Here is a 24,213-nt window from a genome sequence, read left to right as displayed (position 1 = left end):
TACGGCCCGCACCAAAGGAAACCAGACGTGACACTGAGGCCTTGCAGAGCTTGCGAAGGCCCCTGGCGAGGCTCCTGTCAGAATCTCGAGCTCTCCCCTGGCCTGTCGATGGGGAGGTTTGCAGCACCAGGATGGATGGTCGGCTCGAGTGGACCAAACTGATTGTGGCTTCAAGCCGTTTCCCCAGGACTCATGGAGAGGAACAGGGGGCTGTAACAGGCCACGGCCGTGGTACAGCAAGGGCCCCGGAAAATGTACTAGAGGTACCGGCCCTGCAGGGAGCTCTTCCAGCTCCAGTGGATTTCTAAGTGGGTTATTTAGCCAGCAGGTACCAGGCTGCTGCTGCCTGTGTGCTCATCCAATCTGTGGACATTGGTGGTGTCAGTACAGCCCTAAAAAGGGTCGGAGTCACACACTGGCATGTTGGGGTGTGGGGAGGAGCAGGGAGCAGTACAGGACAGAGAGCTCTAAGGAGAGATTTTCATCCTTATATGTTATCAAAACTGGGCTCTCTGGGCTGTGGCTTTTTCTAATGGTGCCTTCGTGGCTAAAGGAGAAAACCAAACCAAGAGGGAGGTGTCTTTGAGAGGTTATCCAGGACACCAGTCTAAGGGCCAGGCACGAGGGGAACTGCAGGGGACCAGCCAGTCACAGTCTTGGTGCATCCAACTCACGAGGCTGTGTGGCTTCAGACCAAAACCAGGTCCTGAGAAAAGAGACTCTCACTTTCCCAACAGTGTAATTGCCAATGGGAGTGAAGAGGAATTCCTGGGAGCTGCAGGGAGGGTCGGGTGTGTGGGGTGGGGGAGCAGGCAGTAAATGGCCCAGACCCTCATCACCCAGTGGGGGAGCCTGGGTTCACAAGGTGCAGAGGCAGATCCGTTTTGTGGGGCCTGAGGCTTGTGCGATTTGGCATTCTTCTTTAATACAAAAATAGAACTATAGAATTTCTAGGGCTCCTCCCAGGACCCTGGAGGAGGCCAGAGCAAGGGAGGGGCCCCAGCGCTCAACCATCACTGTCTCCTGAATCACCTGAGGACTGGTTAACGTTGGCTTGAACAACTGCTGGATTTCACCCACCATCAGGCAAGGTGCCCAGGTCCTAGCCCATCTCGTTCGACCCATCCTGGACATTAGGAAACCAGTCCACACATCCAACTTGGAACACCAGGGATTAGACAGCAGGTAACTATGGTTCAGACGGGACAGAAGTTCTGGGCTGTAATAACAGGATACTTTCCCTCGGAGCTTTTTTATGTCTGTCACTGAATGATCCCAGTATGCTCTTAAAGCGAGTTTTTCATCATCTCATTTGCCTACCAGGAATCTGAAGTACATTTTGCCAAAAGTAAGTGGAATGGAGTGGTAAGGAGAACCTGAAGCTCATCTCCACAGGGGCACGGTCCTGATTGAGGGTGTTCAGTGGTTCCAAGATCCTGTGACACGTTCTGCTTTAAATCTCTACTCCAGGAAAGGCCTCTCCACTACCCCGTCTGGGTTTCACAATCATTCCTGAAATTCCAGTTGGTTTACCTAGCACCTCGTATTGTTTACAAAGAAGGCCACAGCGTGGTTAGCACTCAAACTGAAAATGATTCAACAAATTTTAAACTAGACGGATGCTGCGGTTCATCACAAAGCTAGCCGAATTTCAGTAAGAAAGAGGTATGATGGCTGTATATTCCTTACTCACCACTCACCTCAAAGCATGTTGGAAGAGGACAGGTAAAATCCATGCCAATCCTCAATTACCACAGTAGTGCTTTGAACTCTGGCTGAAAGGTGCTTTGGAAGTTCAAAGTATTATCACTTTTCTCATAGGGTCTGTCCCCTTGTACACCCAGCAGTGTATTTTACAGAAGACAAATTAACTGAAGGCTTTTCTTTTATTACATCTAAAGAGCTCTACATAAACAGGTAACATTCAATAGGTAAACAATTTTTTTTCCAATGCATGTAATAAATATTTTCACTTGGTACTTTTATACAAACTGACATTGGTCTACTATACATTTTTAAAAGCCATTTTACTGGTTTGGCATGCGGTATGGGAATTCTAAGAGAGAAAGTTTTAAGGCAATGAATCACAGATTTAAGTTCATGGAATTTATGGTAACTTTTATATCTGTTTATATACATTTTCCCCTTTGTTAATTAAACAATTAACAGCAGCACATTCTGGGACCACCAGCTATTCTCCCTCCTTCTTTCTGAAATCTAAGCTTTGTGTTTTCTTTAAATTAAAAAACAGAATTCAACATGTATTGATAAAACAAAATCCTTACTAATTTCACATATGCCTTAAAGTCCCGAAGATCTTGAAGTGTTTTATGTACTTAAAATTAGGAACTGTTTAAAAACAATGCTCTTTCCACAATTCGTAATTTAATATTGGTATTTTCATTGAGCTTCAGACATTTGACTTAAAGGAAAATCTGCCGAGAAACTACATTTTTCAGACGCTTGAGTGAATCTTTCTTAAGTCAGTAATGATGTATTGTGATAATGTCTAAATCAACATATGTAAAAAAAGTTTTAATGTTCAAAATAAATTAGTCAACCAAGTGTGGCATAGTTAAGGTTCAGACTGTTTTAAAAAGATGTGTCCAATAATGCCCATAAAATAATTAAAAGCCACTTCAACCCTGCTAGTCAAACAGCTATTTTATCAAAGATGTGTGTGCATATATGCATGTAGGTATACACACACACAGATAGTACTTACAGAAACGCAAACATATGCACACCTAGTATGAAAGACCAAGCCAAGCGGGGTGGTGGCAACTCGCCTTTCAGAAATTCTGAGAATTGCTACTGTCCGCAGACAGCATGTCAGTGTTGGCATGGGTGGGGGGAGGGAGGGTGGGCTAAGGCAAAAAAGAGATGAAATGCCTACGAGCTTTTTGTGAAACTTAGAGAAGATAAAGATGCAGTGCATAACTCTACTAATAATTACTGCAGATCATGAACGTCTGAGTGGCTAGTATCAGCCATGAGAATGGAGTGACAGCCACTACTAATGCAACATTCTGGAAAGTCAACAACTGAAGGAACCGTACTCCTTCGAGTGGAGTGAACTAAAGTGAAAAGACAACCCAACGGTTAGTTTCTCCTGTGGAGACGTGAGCAAAGCCACAAGACAAGACATTTAGTTCTATTACCTGTTCTTCCCTTAGGTTGGTATAATGGAGGACATGGAGGGAAATTAAACATCTCTAAAACTGGACTGAAGATGGGTTTTCAACTGGGTAATTTAAGAGTTTGTAATTCAGCATCATACACAAAGTTATTGATCAGAATTTTGAGACAACTAATGACAAAAAAACCCCAAACTATTTGTTTTATCTTAGGTAGTTAAATAGAAATGTTTCCTACTAAATGTGAAATAAGAAGCAATTCCCCACAATTTAAGTAATTTCTACCCCAATGTGAACTTAGACACAAATTATACTATTAGATATTAGCCTAATGTGGCAATGAGAGTTCTTAAAGTGTTTACTCAGATTCATTAAAAAACTTAACTATTTGCTGTTTTAACCAACAATGAACTTTTTATTGCGAATTTAGTGACTATAACTCAGCCGTGTTTGTGTGGAATACACATGCGTAGGGGAAGACTATATGACTCACTTGTCACTCATACACACTTGTCTATAAATACATATATACACACACACACATATACATATCAACACCAACTTTTTTTTAAAATTCAAGTCAACAATTTAGTGGCAGAGAGATGCTGTAAAAACGCATTATTTTTAGATGCCACACAGTCATGTGAACCATTAATTCTATCAAAAACTGAAGATTCAGCCATCTTGAATTCGACTTGGATTAAAGTAGGTCATTTTGTTACCACTGCAAAGTTTAAAATGACAGTTTTATACACAAAGGTGGTCCTTCATCAACTCTAAGAACAACTCTGAGAACATTAACAGTTGATATAAAAATCATCAGGAAAACTGGTAATCATTATGCCCCTTATCTTTTCTGTTAAACCTGCTATACTTCTCAATCAGCTAAAAAAATATTTTAAACACCTTCAGCTATTCCCTGAAGAACGTAATACCTTCTTTACTGAGGATTTTGGAACACAAGTAGAACCACTTTTCCTTCCCTCTAACCCTCACTCATCTCCTGAAAAAGTTTTTAATATTTACATGCTCCATTATTAATAATAGATCAGATTCATGAATTCTAAAAAGAACTTGACTTTCCTATGTCATGCTTTCCTTTAAAAGGTGAAGAAAAAAATAAAACAAACAATATAGCTAGGCTAAGAAAATAAGTACATTCAGAACCAGAGAGAAACAATGACTAGGGATCAAGCCCATTATGAATTTCAACTGTTTCTCAGATAGGAATTTCTACAGATTGACGTGTGTGGTGCATTGCATTTCCCTAACAGAATTTACTTTTCAGATAACTGACTTTTTTTTTTCTTTTCTGAGGTGATGGAACCATACTTCTGTCAGCTGCTCAAGACACCCAACAGTGCTTTCTAAGCTATTTTTACTTCCTACTTTGGCATGAAGATCTCACAAGAAAACTTGTTACCCTGTGGCCAAAAAAGCAGGTGTTCACAGACTTGGTTTAAATACATAATACTGGCAATCCAAATTTAGAATAAAAAACTAGTCGAAAGTGTATTTCTCACAGGTCTGCTAAGCCCTCTCCTTACCCAGACAATTTTACTCCAACCTCTAAAACATATTCTCAGGGATATCGAGCAAATAAAAGAGAATATGTGATGGACAACATGCAATTGGGATAGTCAATAAAGATGCGCAGATGTGAGTTCAAGACCTTCAAAGCACTTTGAAGGAAGCAGGCAACTGATTTATCAACTGAATGCAAACTTGGGAGGAGAAGGAACAGTAATGACAGAAAAATACACACGGACACACACACCAAACACACACCCACCCACGAGCTATGTCCTGAAAATACAACGGGAATGCAGTGGGACAGATGAGATTTATAACTTAAGGCTGGATAAAATATGCACACACACACAAACAGAACCCCAGTCTGTCATTTTTAGAAAATGGAAATTAAAACTATCCCCCCAGCCCCCTCCCCATAACAAAGAAAAGCCCACAATTTAAAACTTCATACATGCAATTCCTTTTGTTATTGCAAATAAAATAATGCCATTGAAGTAAAATAAAACCAAAACCATAGGACAAATGATGAAAAAAATCTTCAGAATCCAGGAAAAAATGAACTGAAGGTGGTTTGTGGGTACTTGCTTTTTTTTTCTTTTTTTCTTTTCTTTCCTTTTTTTTTTTTTTACAAGTGTTTTATCAGATAGGCAGTCTTAGATTTATATACAAAAGTAAAACTGAAAATATAGTTTTGTTCTCTGTACATTTCTTTTAACTTTTTCCCTAAAAAAAGGAAAAAAACACGCTTGTGTACTTTTCTAAACAGAATAAGGTAAAACATAGCACAAAGTTCTCTTCTTTCTGCCAAAGTTCCTGAGCCCGGCGTGGGCACGGGAGCGGCAGGGCGAGGCGATCAGTCCAGTGAGATGATGTCCGGGATGATGCCGAAGATGGACGCCGCGTCCGCGCCGCCCCTGCTCGCCACGGTGTGCGCGTGGCCCTCCCGCAGGCCGTTGGAGGAGACGAGGCTGCTGTTACTGCCGCTGCTGCTGCCGTTGGTGGCTGGCAGAGAGGCACTGCCTCCTGCACTTAACTGATCAAGAAACATCTGTGAGGAGGTATATGGAAAAAACCGGGACGAGTGTAAGAGGTCTTGATCATCTGAAACGGCGGCTGCTGCAGCGGCGAGGAGGGAGGTGTTATAATGCTGGTGGGGGCAAACGAAAGAAAAACATTGTGAATTATACTTGTAAATTAGGGGATTTTCTTCTTAGCAGAACAAAGTCCTAATTTGAAAATATTCTGGGTTTCTGAAATATTCAATAAAATGCTCTGCAAATCAAATGTAATGATCTCATTATTGATCTTGAGACACTTCTGTATCTCAAACTGGGGGGAAAAACCGAAAACAAAAATTTTTTTTGCTTTTTGTTTTGATTTGTATTGCAAACAATTTTCAAAATCCTATTTCCAAAGAGTATACTCAGAAGCAGCCAAAAGAGGACAGTCCATCCCCTTTCCTCTTTTACGGAACAATTTGGCCATGAAAACAATCACTTAATATATAATTCACTGTCCTGTTTCTTTGCAAAACAGTACTGGAAACCACGTACTGTTCTTAACTATATACTCGGGCACAACTGAAACAAAGGGGTTTTTATTTAAATTCTTAAAACCTTAACAATAATGGGTATGACTACTCTGAATTTTCTAAGGAAACGTCTCTCTTGGCTACATATTTTAATTATTTTAATGTACAGTTAAAACAACAAGAACTTTTTTCATATAACATACCTGATTGTCTCCTGATAAGAAAGGAAAGAAATCTAATCCTGTGGGAGAAAAGATTATTTTAGTTTTGGGGAAAAAAAACAAACAAAGAAAAAACCCTCCCAAATGCCCTACTACTTTGAAAATAAACACAAATGTTAAATGCTAATTGTAAATTCATCTTGAATTTTATTTGAACATGAAGAGTTGAGCTGAATGTTTTATGTCCCTCCCACCTCTAGGTTACTACAGCTGAAGGCCAAGGTTTAGCAGTGATTTGCCCTCCGTGTGACTCCTGCTATGGAACTTGGCCACGGCTGGCCCGACAGAGCTAACGTGGGCCCCTTAAAATGATGGAGCCGTTTTCCCCAGATGCTTTCATGGACCCATCTTAAACACCCTGTCCATCTACCCTAATTTATTCCTCACAGGAACTCCTTGAGGTATGTAATTATTTTGGGCCTCATTTTGTGGATGAGAAGTGGAGGTTAAAAGAAGTTAAGCAAGTTGTATCCCAGATTTTCTTTCTTTCTCAAATTTGCTCACTTGCCACTATTTATACCAGATAAAGACTCTAGTGGCATGAGGGGGCAGGAGGTCTGCGGGCTACTTGCTGGGTGGTGGCTGCTACAGAAAGCCCAGGTCTGATCTCTGGCTGCCAGGAAGTCACTGCCAGCGGCCCCTTCTGATTCACATTCTTGTCCATACTGCCCCTTGTGTAGTGTGACGAAGAGCAAGTAAACCAACATGAACAAAGTGCCTCACTGTGATATCTAAACTTGGGGAAACATATAACAAGCAGACGTAGACACCAGTTATGACAACAATACAAATACTCTGGGGATCTACCCACTGTCTGCACTAGAATAGATGATCACATGAGGACCTGCAAAATGCACAGAATCGTGGTTCTTGAGAGTGAGATTCAGCAGTGAGCTAAGTGGAAAACAGGGCTGCGTTGTCCAATAAAGTAGCCACTAAACACATGACATGGCTATTTAAATTTACTAACAGAAAGTAAAATGAAAAATTCAGCTCTTCAGTCACACTAGCCACATTTCAAATGCTCACCAACTATATGTGGCTCGTGATTACTGTATTGGTCAGTATAGATGACAACATTTCCCTCACTGCAGAAAGTTCTATTGGACAGAGCTGAAATAGGGTTTTCATAACAATCACTAAGAATTCACTCAATTATCTCAACTCCCAAGAATCCTTACCAGTGGCCCTGGCTTTTTTTGTAGGGAAGAGGGAGAGAGAACCTTCCATTTAATGTTTTTGTATTAAATTTTCCACAATGAGCATATATGGCTTTTTGTTATAAGAAAAATGTTTTTAGATTATATGGCTAATATACCAATTATTAAATTACAAAGATAATGAGAACTAGTAATTCCTTTTTAATGTAAATGATTGTTATGAACTCAAAATACATTCTACAAATGAGTATACTGACATTTTAAACTACTTTTAAAAGGAAGAATCAAGTTCACTGGAACAAAAATGAAAACTTTGCAATGTCTCAATTCAGCATGACCTAAAAGATAATGCAAGAGTTCTAACACCTGTTGCATTATAACTGCATTTAGGGAACAAAAACCTAATTTTCGTAAGTATCAAAATTCAAAGCAATATACTGAAAGGCATCCAAAGGCAACTTGCAGACTAGTGTGAAGCTCACAAAACCTAAAGACAATTCCACTAGTTTCATCACTGGTGGTAGAACACTGACCACTGATGAAGGTATGAATAAGGAACTGCGTCTGTATTTATGACCATGGCATGTATTTCCCCCAGTTCCCTAGGTTCGTGTCCCTGTATTCGCAATTTTCAGTTCTTCAATTCTTCTTCAGACTTACCCAGCAGACTATGTAGATGAAAGGCAGTCAGAACGCTATGTGGCGGTACAGGAGAACCACTGACTCACCTTGTAAGTCATAAGGCATGGGTGTCATGTGGAACGGATGCCTGTAGTCTTGGATGAGGGATGTGTTGACGTAGCTCGTGTCTACAGCAGGGAGGCTTGGGGTGCGGGACACTGGAGATGCTTGATGTGGAAGACTTAAGATGCTGGAGGAAGGAAAAGTTTGTATAATTTTCATGAGTCAGTTAAGTTTAACAAACAAAAGGGTTACATTCACAATGAGTCCTTGCCCTTGTGCTGGAAATAAAAGGACAAGTAAAGCAATACATTAATTTAGACTACTGTAACTATTAAGAAATAATTTGTATACTTAATAGCATTTTGCAGGGCTGGAGGAAGAAATGGATGGATGCAATGGTACTGAACTTTCATGAATTGCATAGTGTCTTGGGAACATCATCGTCTCACATTCAGAATACAGGGGGGAAGGCACGGTTGAGGCATTTCAACAGAGTATAAGTGAATGTTATCTATAGCAGATGGAATTCTGAAACCTTTTAAAAATAAGCACTAGAGTGGAGGCTGGTAAAAAGTATAAGCAAGCCCTTGCAAAGAAAATACATATAGACAAGACTAGGGGAATGAATGTAGCAATCTGAGCAGTGTAGTTAACGGCTGGTCCCCAGACCCGTAGGCTTTTTAAGAACCGAAACGAGGTACTGTTTATCTTGGTATACCCAATGCCCAGCACAGCCATCAGCACTGTCTGCATAAAAGGCCTGCTTAATAAATGAAGGTAGCACGAGAGGAGAAAAGATGTTCCAAAATGAATAGGTGGCAGAGAGTTTTTGAAGGGAAAAGAGTATAGCTGGAAAAAAACAAAGAGATTCTGGAAAAACAGTGAAATGTTTAAGGAGCTGAACAGTCAAATCTTTTTTTTCCTTACCAAAAATTAAGGAAAACGCAAAAAGGAAGGAGAAAGAAAGAAAAAGAAGAAGAAGAATCTAAATGATTTTGAATAGAAAAAGCATTCTAATAGTCCTGAGTGCAAACCTAAGGGTCATATGCTATCCTAATCATGCGAGAGGCTAATAGGCATATAAGTAAAAAAAAATAAAGAGAAAACTAGGTACAAAGAGGCTGTCTTTTGCTTTCAAAACTTCATGAAAAGTACCTGGGGGGTGAAGATGCAATTTCAATGGTACACAATATTTCAAAAGATGCCAACAATTGATTTCTAGGAACAGAGCTCTAGTTATGAGCATCTACCAAATTTTTATGAATGAGATATGAAACATAAAATACTCTCATCTGTTTCATAAAAATGTTTCACTTAATGGGAACTTAATTAAACCTCTTGCATCTATAAAAAGCACCATTTTCCATTAGCTGTCTTCTCCGACAATCCCTATGGGATTACAAGAGAGAAGAAAGCAGTTGAAATGTTAGTCTTTGAAAACATCTTGCTATGCCAAAGAGCAAAGGAAATTTCTGGATGAATACTAAACACTCAGTGGTTGAAGACAGCAAAATCTTTTACATTTACTGAAGCTGTCTAATTCCTGGCTGGCTCCTTTTCTTTCAATTTTGTGGTAACATTCTGAAATGCAGAACTACTCTAAAATATTTTACACTGCACAATAATAAATACAATATGCTTGGTTAAGGTTTCTATTTACTGGTCATGATTATAAAATGGTGACTGGTACTGAATACAGTGTTATCTTTCTAAAAATGTCATAAACTTTCAGATTGCTTGTTTTTATCTGAAAATAAAGGCCTAGTATTTGCAAATACTGTATCTGGGTTCAATTAGCCACTAGGAAGCTCAGGAAGTAGTTAATGCATCTAATGTAATTTTCCAAACATAAATACAGCTATTTCTGAAGAAACAACAAAGCAAATATGCAAAGAAGAAATGTTAAATTTCTAAGTACTGAAAAAAGTTTCCTTTAAGCAAAGATATATAATCAGTAAAATTACTGCAATTTTCACATATATATATGACTACTACTGATATTCTAAAGAATAAAACTAATATATATAATAATGTATTTAATCCACAAAGTATTAGACTTAAAAAGTATTTTTTTAAGTTGCAATTACGGCATTTAAAGAAATAATACAATAACATGTATCTGGTCATACTATGGTCTAATATTAAATAAAAAATATCTAAGGATCAAAATTCTATAGATATTTGTTCCAACTATGCCAGCTTCTGGTAATTGTACTTTTCTTTTCCTCCCACTCAAGTTTGTAAGTTGGTGTAATAACAAGGTCAAGAATATAGGGTAACAGCCATCAAGATAGGCTTTCATCAGAGGCACATGTTCATAAAGTAAGATTTAAAGTAGAGTTAGTGTTTAAATATTCATCTTCTTTAGAATAATGATACTGCTTTTAGTATCTTTATTTTTGCCTCTCTGTATGCTGAGATCAACTACTTGAATAAAAATACCAACTTGTATAATGTTTGTCTGTATTATGAAGATTTCTGAAATAGAAAAAGTCATCACATAGTGAAGAGCTACCATTTGTCAAGATTGTCATCCTTCACCATTTCAACTTTATCTTTCAAGTAACGACAAATAAATTCAAACAGAATTTTTATCTCATCAAACCTGAAAATAATTTGACCCTGGGCACGGAATGCCTGCTCTTGGCCTGTACTAACTTTCCCCCTTGAACCCTGAAATCCGTAACCATGCCTTCTGTGGACTTTCCCTCTCTAGCTTATATTCTTTCTTCAAGTACCACTGCTAAAAGGGAGGGGATTTTGTGAATAGCTCCTATTCAGTTACAACAGGCCATGTAATTCTCCTGATATATACTTAAAAGGAGCACATCTATTTCTAGATGTACCTTTAGTGTGCTACAACTGTGCCTCAGTAAAACATGAAGGCTTTTTGCTGGGAACCCGAGGTGTCTCATGAGACTAAAGTCTTTTTAAGAGTATAGCTTGAGTTAGCTACTTGTTTTACCATCCTCTAAAAAAATGTTAAACTCTTTAAGGTTAAGACTGCATTTGCTCATTTTATTATCACCCATGTTAGCACAGGGTGTTTTACATAAATTAGGTAACAGTGTTTCATGAACTGAACTGAAGCATAACCAAGGTACATTATTACTGAGATGAGACTAATGGGAAATATGGGAAACGAGTCTGCAAAACAGAAAGCATTGTGTACCGCCAACTTAAATCTTAAGAGTTCATTGCCTGCCTTACACATTCTGAGGCAGGTTTAAAGCATTCATTTGGTCTTCCTCTGCTTTCCACTTAAAACATTCAACTTAGGGTTAATTTTACAGCATATTATTTTCCTTTCTTTTTTTTAAAGTATGTTTGAATAAATGCTCTAAATCCTATGAGCAACATTAGGATCACCTGGGAACTTACTAGAAATATAAATTTCCTCAGTCCCTGTTCTTGAATCAGGCATGGGGGGATGGGGTGCAACGTGTATTTTAATAAGCCCACCACCGATTCTGATGTACACAAGTTTGAGAACCACTGTACTAGAATTCTCTTTTGGTATGACAAATGCTGTATCTAAGTGACCCCTTTAATCCATGTCCCAACCTCTCAAGAATATAACACACGCAGGGAAAATTCAACCTATTTTTCAATTCCTAGGTCTTACAATCATGAATAATCATTTTATTTGGCAGATCTTTTAATTCTATTCTCAAAATTAATTCTCGCAATGACTGTTTTTAAAGATCTCAGCACTTACCCTTTATTATTTAGTGGTGATGTGGGAGATAGGGAAGGACAGGTCCTCTTGGCAGATGGCTCTTCCTCCTCTTCATCAGATGAACTATCTATGGTTAGGTCAATCACCTCTACTTTCTTATTTTTATTTGAGGACGGGTGATGAGAGGCCACCTGATGCTCCAATGTAGAGCTCAAGCATCCTATTTGGGAAGATTAAGACACAAGGCAAAAAAGATCTATGACACCTCTCTCTTTTTTTCAGTATGCCGATTGATTAATTTATCTGTTTTAGTTTAGACTTACAATATTGCTAAGGTCAGAGTAGAAAACCAACAGTGGCTCTGTTCCCCTAAGCTTAAAACTAGTATTTATTATGGGTTGTTAAAAGATTTTTTGAAAAACAATTCTGAATGAGAGCAAATAATCAAAATGTATGTCCACTTGCTAATACAAGCAGTTTGAGCACATTTACCTGTAACAGTACCTGACATACTTAAGAAATGCAGCAAAAACATACTAAAAGCCAGGAAAAAAATATAAATGGAAAAGGAATGCTCACTAATCTGTACTAAGTCAGTTAAAAAATTTAATGGATACTGTTTCAAAAGCATGATTTTACAAATGACTTATAAGATTGTTACTTTGAAATCTTATACCACAAAATTTTTAAAGATAGCAAAAAAGTGAATTGAAAAGGACTCTTACTACTTCTGAACATTTTATCAATGATTTAATAAGTTATTCGGCTATCCACAAGCTGTTGAGTGTTATGCATTTTAATATTGAAAACCAAGGCTTTACAATAGCAGGGAGACTTGTTTTGGACAACTAACACTCACCATCAACTCCATTGTAAGAGGCAGAGACTTCCTGTACTTCCTTTTTTGATCTCATAGGTGCCCAAGAGCCATCCTCCTTAAACTGTATTTCATCACAATCTGTACAGTACTTTAGGATTTCCATAAATAAGCTATAAAAAACAATTTGTTCTTGAGAATCACATTCTAAATGAAGGCAGATTAGCTTTAACTATTACTGTTCAAAAAACATTCAGCTTTTCTATGCTTGGTACAAGTATAAATGCGAAAGAAGAAAGTGGAACTGACAAGGTATATTTGTCCTTAAAATCTAGGACTAAATAGGGAAATAGTTACTTAAATTATACCTTTATATAAGGAAATACCATGTCACCATGAAAAATGAAGTTTCCAAAGACTTTTAATAATATGGGAAAATATTGACAGAAAGTAGGAAGAGACCAAGAAAAGGAAACTCTGCATTTAAAAAATAAAGTTCTGAAAAAAAAATAAAAAATAAAGTTCTGCGGTGAGTGGTACATGAATAGCAGTTATCTCTGAGTGTGACATTGCGGATATGCATTTTTCTTCTTTATACATTTTTACATAGTACAAATTGCCTATAAGTTTATCTGATAAACTGAAGCAATACATACAAAAATATGTATTGAATATTTTATCTCCTTGATAAATATGCAGGTATTAAAAAATGAGGTGTACAAAAAATGTATAATATTAAAGGTCAGATTCTTAGGTTACAGTATTAAATTAAATCAAAGGATAAACAAATAGCAATACTGTGCAATGACAATTACGTGAAAGGAAAAATCATGCTGTAAATTCTACTTCAGTTTTCCAATGGGGGTGGTGGGGGGTGGTGGTGGTGTGTGTGTGTGTGTGTGTGTGTGTGTGCGTCTTATAGTAAGAAAAACCCCAATTGATGAGGGGATCTAAAGCTGTATAATACACAAAGTTGATAAATATCATTATTCGATTCTAATTTATTAGTGATCATTGTCATCTCTGAAAAATTTTAACATTTAGATAACATATTTATTGTCACATGATGGGTCCAACTTCTTTCAAGCTCTCAGTTACACTTGTATTGCTAAATATATTCCATTCCTGTTACATCTTTAGACTCCCATGTTTTCTCAAATACTATAGATAAGTTTCCTTAAACTTTTTGCTAGAGAGTATAGAAAATATCAAGAAGATCTTTCTTGTCACCATTTATCTTTGTTGGCAAAGAGGGGAAAAGAAAGGACAACTAGAGAATGAGGGAAAATTTATAAGATGTCTGGCAGAACAGATAAAATAGGAATGCTAAAAAAACTGTGATGCTGTAGGTGGACAAGAAAGACAAAGCTGAATATTCCAGAGGAAATGAAAATAAATTAAGCTGCTATTCAGTGTGTTGATGAGTTTTAGGAGCCCTTAAAGCAGAGAAAAGGTATCATGGACCAAAAAAAGGTTACTGAGCACACGCACACACACACACACACAGATCTCCAATAACAGTCTAACTTCTACTAAAAAGCCCAATTTTGGTGAGCTTGAGTTAACCAGAGTTTCAGAACTCTTTCATTCTTTCTCTAATATGGTCTTCATGTCTTGGGATAGATGGATTCATGTTAGGAAAAAAAATGCTAGCAGACCCTGCTTAGAGCCTTCAATGCTTTCAATGGTAATGTCAGGAGGCACTGACAGTAAAGCATGCATTTCCAAAATAAGAAAAGGGAAAAATGTTCATAATATCAACTTACTTTAAAAATGACTGATTTCTAGAATCATGAAAATCCTAAAAATATGTAACTCAAAAAACATTGCAGAATTTTCATCCCAAATCTGAGGGATAACAAATACAGATAATAGATGTTATTTCAAGGAATAAGGAAAAACTTTAAATTGGCATACCCATCAATAATAAGGTGTTCATACGGAGCCTTCTTATCACAGACAGGACAGACCCAGGTTGGTTTTTTCTCATTCATCTGAATATAAAGAGTTGCATCAAAACACTGCAGATGAGAACATGTAAGGGCCCGACATGGAATTGTCAGCCGCATTTTACCAAGCTTTAAAAGAGGGGACAAAAGTAAATATTAGATAACTATATGCAAAATTTAAGTGTGATAAAAATTTCCTGAAACACAATGTGTATATGTTCTGATTTAAAGCATATTATGTTTACTTTTTATCAATAAGGAAGAACATTAAATACATTTTCTGTGAAACATCTACAGGTTAAAAAATTAAGAGTATTTCTTTGGATATTAAATACACAAACTATTCTGGAAAGCCTATTCCAATCCACAGCTCATATACTGGCTTTTGGGGGAAATGGCCATGAACCCCTTGAAATTATATGTAAAATTTTCTAAGTGTGGGCATTTTTCTGGAGAGAGTGCTTTCAGCAAATTCTCAGAATAGTCCCTGATGCAAAAAAATTAAGAACCACTTTAACAGGAATTTGGGAAAGGAAAAAAGGACGTCTTATTAAATACTACAAGATACAAATATTATGACATTTACTGCCAACCTGCTCTGAGTAAGAGTAGTTCACAGGTCAAAACAGAATGAATGGCAAGCATTCCCCACAATGTTTGACATCACTGTGCCAAAATGGCAATTCTAAGATGGAAGCCAGAAGTGTGCACCCTCTGTATTTCTTCTCTCACTAGGCACCACCACAGGCAATTCAGCAAATACCGCTGGACCTCTAGCATCTCCATCATGTTATGACTTTCTCTTCTTGCTCTGCAAATAAATGTTGCTTAGGCTGACACAGGTTGAATATGAGTTATGTACAATGAAATCTGCTTCCTCTGGTCTCTGAGCTACTAGCTTTAGCCCAAGGAAGAGAAGTTGCCAGGGAGCTGCCATATCATGACCTCCTTCCCTGGAGAACACCTCATATAGTGCAGCTGGAAGTCCCCAGAGGCCACAATGGCATACAGTATAAAAATTATCTATTTTCAATAACCATGTTATTTGCTAAATACCAAGAAAAGATTTTCTGCTTATTTACGAGCTTGAAAAATATAAAGGCTTAAAAGGAATGAGTTAAGTGAGGAAAAAAGAGGAAAAGATCTTGGCTTGGAAGAATTTCAGGGAAATGTGCAATTTCCTAGGCTACCAAGGAAATTAACTGTCATTTAGGGCCTTAAATTATTGTTCTAGTACCAACGATTTACTGTACCTCTAGGAAAAGCACTTAACCTTTCTGGGCCTCTCTTCGTATCTCTAATGTAACACTTACTTCAATGTTACTATGGCCTCCTTACTTCAACAGGATGTAGTGATGAAGAATGAAAAAAAGACCCAGGATGAGCTAGAAACTTATGAAAAAGGAGTAATGCTAGTTCAAGGTATCAGAAACATGGACAGGAAGGACACAGAGGAAACTGATGGCTCCCTTCTCTGTGCTCCCAATTCTGCCCCGCATATAACTATACTGTTTATTTGTGTGTTGTTTCTCCTCCTATAATACACATATTGACTTATCTCCTTATCCTGGCCTCACTACTTTCTGTGTGAATCCTAAATATATTAAGTCTCTCTGAGCCTCAGTTTTGTAAAATGGGAATAAAAATAGCATCTGTATCATAAAATTAGGGGGTTTAAAATTATAGTATGTTTACTGCACAGTGCCTGATGCATAGTTACTATGCTAAGTGCTCAGGTTTATGTACTGCAGAACCAGTAGGCCACTTCTGACTTTATGAAGACAATGGATAAGATGATAAGAAATAAAGACTGTTTCAGAATCCAAGTTCTAAGCCATAGAATTCATACTCTGAAAAGCACTTTGTCTCTGAAGCCCTCATCTCACATACTGTTATCCCTAGAATCCCTAGCTGCCAGTCCTCTTCTTGGTGAGAGAGAAACTCTCAAGTCCTTACCAGCCATGCTGACAAGTTCACTTCCATAGTTTTTAACAACATTGCTACACGAGTGGTGCAGGAAGGACATTTATAAACCCGTAGAACAAAGGGGAAGTTCACTTTCAAATGCACTACTAGTAGTCATACAAATGCCTTGCTACAAAGAATCATAAATTAACTGCTATGTGATAATGATAATCCTCATGTTCTGGATTTTTAAAAATACCCTCCAAAGTCTAAATATGGACACTGATTTCTCCAACTTGGCATCAGGAGAGGAGCTGAGCTTTGAACATCTTCATCTTGTAATTACAAATCCCTCCTTTTCCCTTTCTTTGTAGGATGTGGTGGATATTTACATCATTTGCAAATAAACACTTTGAAAACAACTTTCAAATGAGTTTTCTAATGCCACTAACCTCACTATAACATAATTGTACTATACTAGTAACTGATGATCCTGCAAAATACCCTATCTAAATAGAAGTTTAAACCAGCTTATATCAAAATGACCCTAAAAAGTCCATAAAGTATGTATTTTTTCTCTGTAAAAAGGAATAGTGTGATATTAGGAATAATTTCACAACTTTTCATTTTAATCACCATCATCAATAAATATATTTCCAAGGAGTTTTGTTTTTTTATTCTATCAGTTCCAAGTCATTTGTATTTGAGGTTACAGTTTTGGCATTTCACAAAGCAGATTCTCAAACATTCTTTCATCACTCTCTCTCTGTTTTTTATTTATGTATAAATAAAGATATAAACATAAATTTATATATATACATATTTATCTATTTATCTATCCATCCATTCATTCATTCATCATTGATATACAATCTTACGCTCAGGTTTCACATGAGCAACACTGTGGTTACTACCTTCCCCTATTATCAAGTCCCCACCACATACCCCATTACAGTCGCTGTCCATCAGCATAGTAAGATTTCCAGCTCTATTTTTAATAAATCAGAACTAAAAAATTTTCAAAGAGCAAAAATATTTTTAATTATTTTCATTGCCTTTAGCTAAATGGCATACAAACAAGAGACACTCATTTATTTTGAGCTGTGTATATCACAAGAGCAATTCAAATGTGCAGTCAGACATCATATTTACATATTTCAAAAGGAACAAATCTTTTATTATTCAATAAATTTGATATATAGATGAGCTGTTATTACTAAGTTTTACTTTTTAGAGTAAAAACATACCTAAAATATATTGCCTTACTGTCCCAGAATAATTGTAAAGGGATTGTCCCTTTAGCCACATAGAATTTTATTAAAGTATTGTAATTATGGATTATATATAAAGTTTTTTTTCTATAATCTGCATTTTGAAATCAGGTGCCAATTTAAAATGAACTGCTAACACTGTTGAAAGTAAAAAGGCAGGAGCAGGGAGAGTATGGAAAGAAAAATTTAAAGCTGGCCCACTTAATACAGAGATCACCTAAACTATAAAATTCAAAACTAGTTAGTTCTATGAGTAAAAACGCCAAGATTTATATTCTAGTGTTTATTTACATGAATAAATGCTTCATCTAAATGTTAAATTATATGAACATCATATATATATAGCATGACTGTAAGCACTTGCAAAATGAGACTGCAGAAAAACTAGCCTTCTTCCAATGATTTACATGGAAAATGAAGCTTATGTACAATTCTCAATTTCTCATATCCTATGAGTGTGTTTTATAATGGAATGGGTTGATAAAGAATATGTGGAGGCAGAGGGTAGATAAAATGGGATTTGGGTGGAAGAGGGTAGGATAAGTAAACATCTTTCTTTTTTTTATCTTTATCTTCCTACCTACCATTTACCTAGTCTGTGAACGATTTTTCTAAATGGCAAAAAATAGCAGCTTCCTTTACACCATAATCTGCTATAACATTTAACTGTCTATTTAAGAATCAACCTACATCAGCTGGCAATAATTTTTATTGTGACAAAAAACACCTAACATTAAATTTTCCACCTTAACCATTTTTTTAAGTGTGCAATTCAGTAGAGTTAAGTATATTCACATTGTTGTGCCACAGATCTTTGAGAACTTTTCCATCCTGCAACACAGAAACTCTGTACCCACTAAACACTAAGTCCCCCTCACCCCAACCCTTGGTCAACCACCTTTCTGCTTTGTTTCTACAATTTTGATTACTTTAGATACCTCAAGAGTAGAATCACACAGTATTTATGGCTTCTGTGACTGACTTAGTATAATATTCTCAATGTTCATCCATGTTGTATGATTTCCTTATTTTTTAATGCTACATAATATTCCACTGATGAACATGGGTGTGCAAATTATCTCATCAAGATCCTGCTTTAAATTCTTCTGGACATATATCCAGAAGAGTAATTGTTAGATGATATGGTAATTCCATTTTTAATTTTTTGAAGCACTGGCACACTTATTTATTTTCCATAACGGCAGCAGCATTTTACATTCCCACCAACAATGCACAAAGGTTCCAGGGTCTCTGCATCCTCATTAACACTTGATATCATCTGTTCTTTTGATTGTGGCCATCTTGATGTGTGTGAAGTGATATCTCCTGAAGTTTTGATCTGCTTAATTTGATTTAAGGATGTTTTGATATCCTTAATGATTAGTAATGTTGAACATCCTTTCATGTGCTTGTTGGCCATTTGTGTATCTTCTTTGGAAAAATGTCTGTTCAAGCCCTTTGCCCATTTTTTAATCAAGTTGTTTGCTTTTTCCGTTGCTGAGTTGTAGAAGTTTCTTATGTATTAACCCCTTATCAGATACATGACTTAAAATTATTGTCTGCCATTTTATAGGTTGTCTTGTCACTGTGTTGACTGTTTTCTTTGACATGTAAGTTTTTAAGTTTAGGGTAGTTCCATGTCAATTTTGCTTTTTATACCTGTGCTTTTTATGTCATATTGAATTAATAGTTGCCAAATTCAACTGCTTTTTTCATGTTTTCTTCTATTAGTTTAATAAAGTTTTGTGCTTTAGGTCTTTGATCTATTTTGAGTTAATTTTTGCATATGTGTAAAGTAAGGATCCAACTTCATTATTTTGCTTGTGAACATCCAGTTTTCCCAACACCACTTAAGAGACTGTCTTCCCTACTGTGTAGTCTTGGCACTTTGGTTGAAAGTCATTTGGTCATATTGGTGTGATCCGTTGGTCTATATTATCTATCTTTATGTCAGTAGTACATCATCTTAATTATTATTGCTTTGTAGTATGCTTTGAGGTCAGGAAGTATGAGGCCTCAAATTTTGTTCTCATTAAATTATTTTGGCTATCTGGGATCCCTTTAGACTCCATAGGGATTTTAGGGATATCTGCAAAAGGAAAAATGCCATGGGGATTTTGATAGGAATTGCAGTGAATCTGCAGATCACTCTGGGTAGTATGGACATTGTAACAATATTAAGTCTTCCAATCCATGGGTATAGGATGCCTTTTCATTTATTTTTATCTTCTCTGAATTGGTTCAATAATATTTTGTAGTTTTCAATGTTCAAGCTTTTATCTCCTTGGTTTATTCCTAAATATTTTACCCTTTATGATGCTATAGTAAATGAAACTGTTCTTAATTTCTTTTCCAGATTGATTATTGTTAGTGTATAGAAAACAACTAATTTTTGGCCATTGATTTTGTACCCTCAAACTTTGCTGAACTCGTTTATTAGTTCTAGTTTTTTGTGGAATCTTGAGGGTTTTCTACATAAAAGATCATGTTATCTGCAAATAGATCACCTTACATCTTCCTTTCCAGTTGTATATCTTACCTCTTTTTCTTGTCTATTTGCTTTAACTAGAATTTCCAGTACTATGTTTAACAGCAGTGGTGAAAATGGCATTCTTGCCTTGTTCCTGATCTCAAAGGATTAGTTTTCAGTCATTCCATACTGAATATGATGTTCACTGTGGGCTTTTCATATATGGCTTATGTGGAAGAAAGTCTCTTATATTTCTAGTTTGTTGAGTGTTTTTATCATGAAAGGGTTTTGAATTTTGTCAAATGCTTTTTCTGCATCAACTGAGGTTACCTTGTGGTTTTTGTCCTTCATTTTGTTAATGTGGCATATTACACTGGTAGCTTTTTGTATGCTGGACCATCCTTACATTCCAGCTATAAGTCCCACTTGGTCTTGGTGTTTGAGCCTTTTAATGTGTTCACAAATTCCATTTGCTAGTATTTTGTTCAGGATTCTCACATCAGTATTTATCAAGGATACTGGTATGAAGTTTATTTTGTTGTGTCTTTGTCTCGTTTTGGAATCAGGGTAATGTCAGCCTTACAGAATTGAGTTTGGAAGTTTTTTTTCTCTTCAATTATTAGGAAATATTTGAAAAGGATTGGTGTTAATTACCCTTTAAATGTCTGACAGGATTTTGTTGAAACCATAGGGTCTTGGTCTTTTCTTTGTTGGGAGGTTTTTAATTGCTGCTTCAATCTTCTCACTACTTACAGGTTTATTCATGATTATTTGTTTATGTTCATTATTTCTTTCTGATTCAGTCTTGGTAGGGTGTATGTATTTAGGAATTTATTTCTTCTAGGTTATCCAACTTTTGGCATATAACTGTTCATAGTAACCTCTAATAATCCTTTTTATTTCCCCTTTTATTTCTAACTTTAGCTATATGAATCTTCCCTTTTTTCCCAGTCTAGCTAAGATTTGTCAATTTTGTTGATTTAAAAAAAAACAGCTCGTTAGTCTTTTGGTTTTTTTTTTTCTAGTCTATGTTTCAGTTATCTCTGCTCTAATCTTTAGTTCTGCAGATTTGGGGTTTAGTTTTTTCTTTTTCTAGTTTCTTGAGGTATAAAGTTAGGTTGTTGATTTGAGAGCTTTCTTTTTTCATGTAAGCACTTACAGCTATAAACTTCTCTCTTCCTACTGCTCTTGCTGCATCCCTTAAGTCTTGGTATATTGTGTTTTCGTTTTCATTTGTCTCAAGGTATTTTCTAAATTTCCAAGTGATTTCTTCTTTCACCCTTCAGTTGTTTGAGAGTGAGAGAAACAACCAAATCTCTACATATTTGGATTTTCCTGTTTACCTTCTACTGATTTCTAGTTTCATCTGGTTGTGGTCAGAAAAGGTACTTTGTATGACTTTAATCTTAAATTTGTTAGGACTTATTTTGCGACCTAACGTGGTCTATCTTGAAGAATGTTCTGAGAAAAATGTGTTACCTGCTGTTTTTGGGTGGAGTATTTGGTATATGTCTGTTGGTCTAATTGGTTGTTGGTGTTGTATTAATCCTCTGCTTGCTTCCTTACTGGCTTTCTGTCTGGGTGTTCTATCCATAACTGAAAGTGGGGTATCAAATATCAAATTTTCTTACTAGATTGTACTGCTGTCTCTCTCTTCAGTTCTGTCAATGATTGCATCATATATTTAGGAAATAATTTTTAATAATAATATAAAAAGACTGCAGTCAAAGTATTTTCCCTTAAGAAAAAGACTGGCTATAATAAGGAATAAAAAGATAGAAGGATATACACAAAATGAGAGGCTTTGGTGGTTTTTATTAACTTCATTGTATTTCTTTTTATATTCTGCCAAAGGTTAATAATGAATAGAAGTTCCCTTAGCAATTACAAAATAAAAAATCTTTTTTTAAAAAAAAGATGTGAACAGTATTATAAACTGATTCATGAGCTAATGAATTTTTCATATTGCATTTGAGTTTCTATTAATTACAAAAGACTAGGATGTTAGACAAATAACATTTAATTTGCTTAAATTCTTTTTTCTTTAAGAATACAATCACTTCATCTTCATCTTAGATTAGCAGAATTTCAAAATTAAAAACTTTCAATATCAGGCCTGCCTGAATAATCCAGGCAAATCAGGAAACAGCTGTGTCCTCTTAGTCTTCATACTTTCTCCCCCATTTAGATATTAATTTGATTATAAAACAAAAGTAATCAAGATGTTAAAGCAATTTACTCTTAGTTTTTCACATATTTTGTAAGAAAGCCACATTCAATTACCACCCCTACTATTGCAGACCTTATTAAGAAATAAACTTTGTAACAATTATTTTTTTGGAAAATTGTTCACTACAAATTTAATCATTTGATATGTCTTGAGCCTCATACTCATTCTGCACAAAGAAATGATTTTGAGACTCATTTTCTGGTTTAAAAATATTTTTAAGTATTTTTATAAGCACAATTAATTATTCAGGCTAAATAGAAGTTTTTAATTGGTGGATTCTTATAATGTAGTCATTGTTGGCAAAATGGTTAAATTGAATGTGTAGGTAATCGGAGCCAAATTTTTATTCAGAATGAAATTATTTTTAAAAATGAAATTTTAATAAAAATATTGAGATAATGAACATTCTGTATTTGGAGATTTTATACTTGAGTCTAAGGGACAGTCATTAACAACAGCAATATTTAAATATATCTTACTAAAAGTAGAAAATTTTTATAGATTTATAAAAATATTTAGAATCCAATCCTATAACTAAATAATAATGTCTTTCCACTTTTCACAACTGTAAGAAAGGTAGGTATATTTAAAAAGTAAACAGAATTTCCCAAATACTGGAAATACTTAGCAGAATGAGAAAATATATGTTAAATCTTCTGGAAAGAAAGTATTAGTTAACACTTACTGGACATAGCAGAGAAACCCTTAGGCTGGTTGTAGCTATTTCACTGTCTGGATCCGCAGTCAATTTCTCTTTAACTGATATTCATTGAAGAGAAACAAACAAATAAAACAAGTTTATTAAAGATGCATGGCTGATGCAATGTAAAAAAGAATGAGGAACTTAAACTGAAGAACCTTTAGAAAAAAACAAAACTAAAAACTAATCTGCTTAATTACTTCCCCATCAATTGAATGGAAAGATAAAAACAAGTAAATGGTTTATAATTTCTACAATAAGCAAAGGAAGGAAAACAATTGTCTATCTCTAGACCGACTAACTACATTTCCTGTAAGTTTCCTATTTCTCACCCACAGAACAAAAACTGCTTTGCAGTAACATAAAGGAAATTTCTACAGCAGATTGACATATTCTACTGATAGCAGGCTCTTTTTCTCTTATAACTCTAAGATACTGGATATAGAGTGTCTTTCTTTTAAACTATGACCAATATTATTTTGGTATATAAAATAACTATGTTTTATAAACATAAAACTAACATTGACAAAATTTTCCAAAGCTCAGGTTATATTTATTGTAAAACACATTTTAAAAAGTTAATTGCTTTTTTATCATAAAATTATTTGAATTTTCCATTTATTTATCTATAAACTAATTATGCTCCCTTGGGCAAGTCAAACTTCCTCTCTGAGCTCAATTTTACTTCTAGCAAAACAAGAACTCATACTAGATAACCTCTAAGTCTTTTCAGTTCAAACTATCTAGAGAGGAGGCAAACTTTAAGAAAGGAGTCACAAGTAATTTTATTTTTAATAGCTATTCTGTTATTCTCCATCAGTCTAATATAACAAGGATCTTTATACTTCTCATCTGGAAACCTGAGGGATCTGTTACTTTTGAAACTTTAATTTACAACTTAAGTGAAATTTCAATGCAAAAGTGAA

The 24,213-nt window shown here is 35.7% G+C and overlaps 1 protein-coding gene across 1 annotated transcript in view; it reads right to left on the bottom strand.

Moving 5' to 3' along the window:
- Positions 1–1,867: 1,867 nt before the first annotated feature.
- PIAS1 (protein inhibitor of activated STAT 1) overlaps positions 1,868–24,213 on the bottom strand; it is a 115,531-nt gene continuing 93,185 nt past the window's right edge. Inside the window, exons 8-14 of the mRNA XM_036932362.2 lie at positions 23,273–23,346; positions 14,680–14,840; positions 12,805–12,935; positions 11,985–12,165; positions 8,311–8,453; positions 6,405–6,442; positions 1,868–5,817 (exon numbers count right to left, since the gene is read on the bottom strand). Coding sequence (XP_036788257.1) covers positions 5,524–5,817; positions 6,405–6,442; positions 8,311–8,453; positions 11,985–12,165; positions 12,805–12,935; positions 14,680–14,840; positions 23,273–23,346 — 1,022 coding nt within the window. The 3' untranslated portion in view covers positions 1,868–5,523. The remainder of the gene's footprint in view (positions 5,818–6,404; positions 6,443–8,310; positions 8,454–11,984; positions 12,166–12,804; positions 12,936–14,679; positions 14,841–23,272; positions 23,347–24,213) is intronic.

The sequence above is a fragment of the Manis pentadactyla genome, chromosome 11 (assembly GCF_030020395.1).
Source record: "Manis pentadactyla isolate mManPen7 chromosome 11, mManPen7.hap1, whole genome shotgun sequence".
Taxonomy (NCBI): domain Eukaryota; kingdom Metazoa; phylum Chordata; class Mammalia; order Pholidota; family Manidae; genus Manis; species Manis pentadactyla.
Note: the sequence above shows the minus strand (reverse complement) of the source record. Positions and strands in the feature narration are given on the sequence as shown.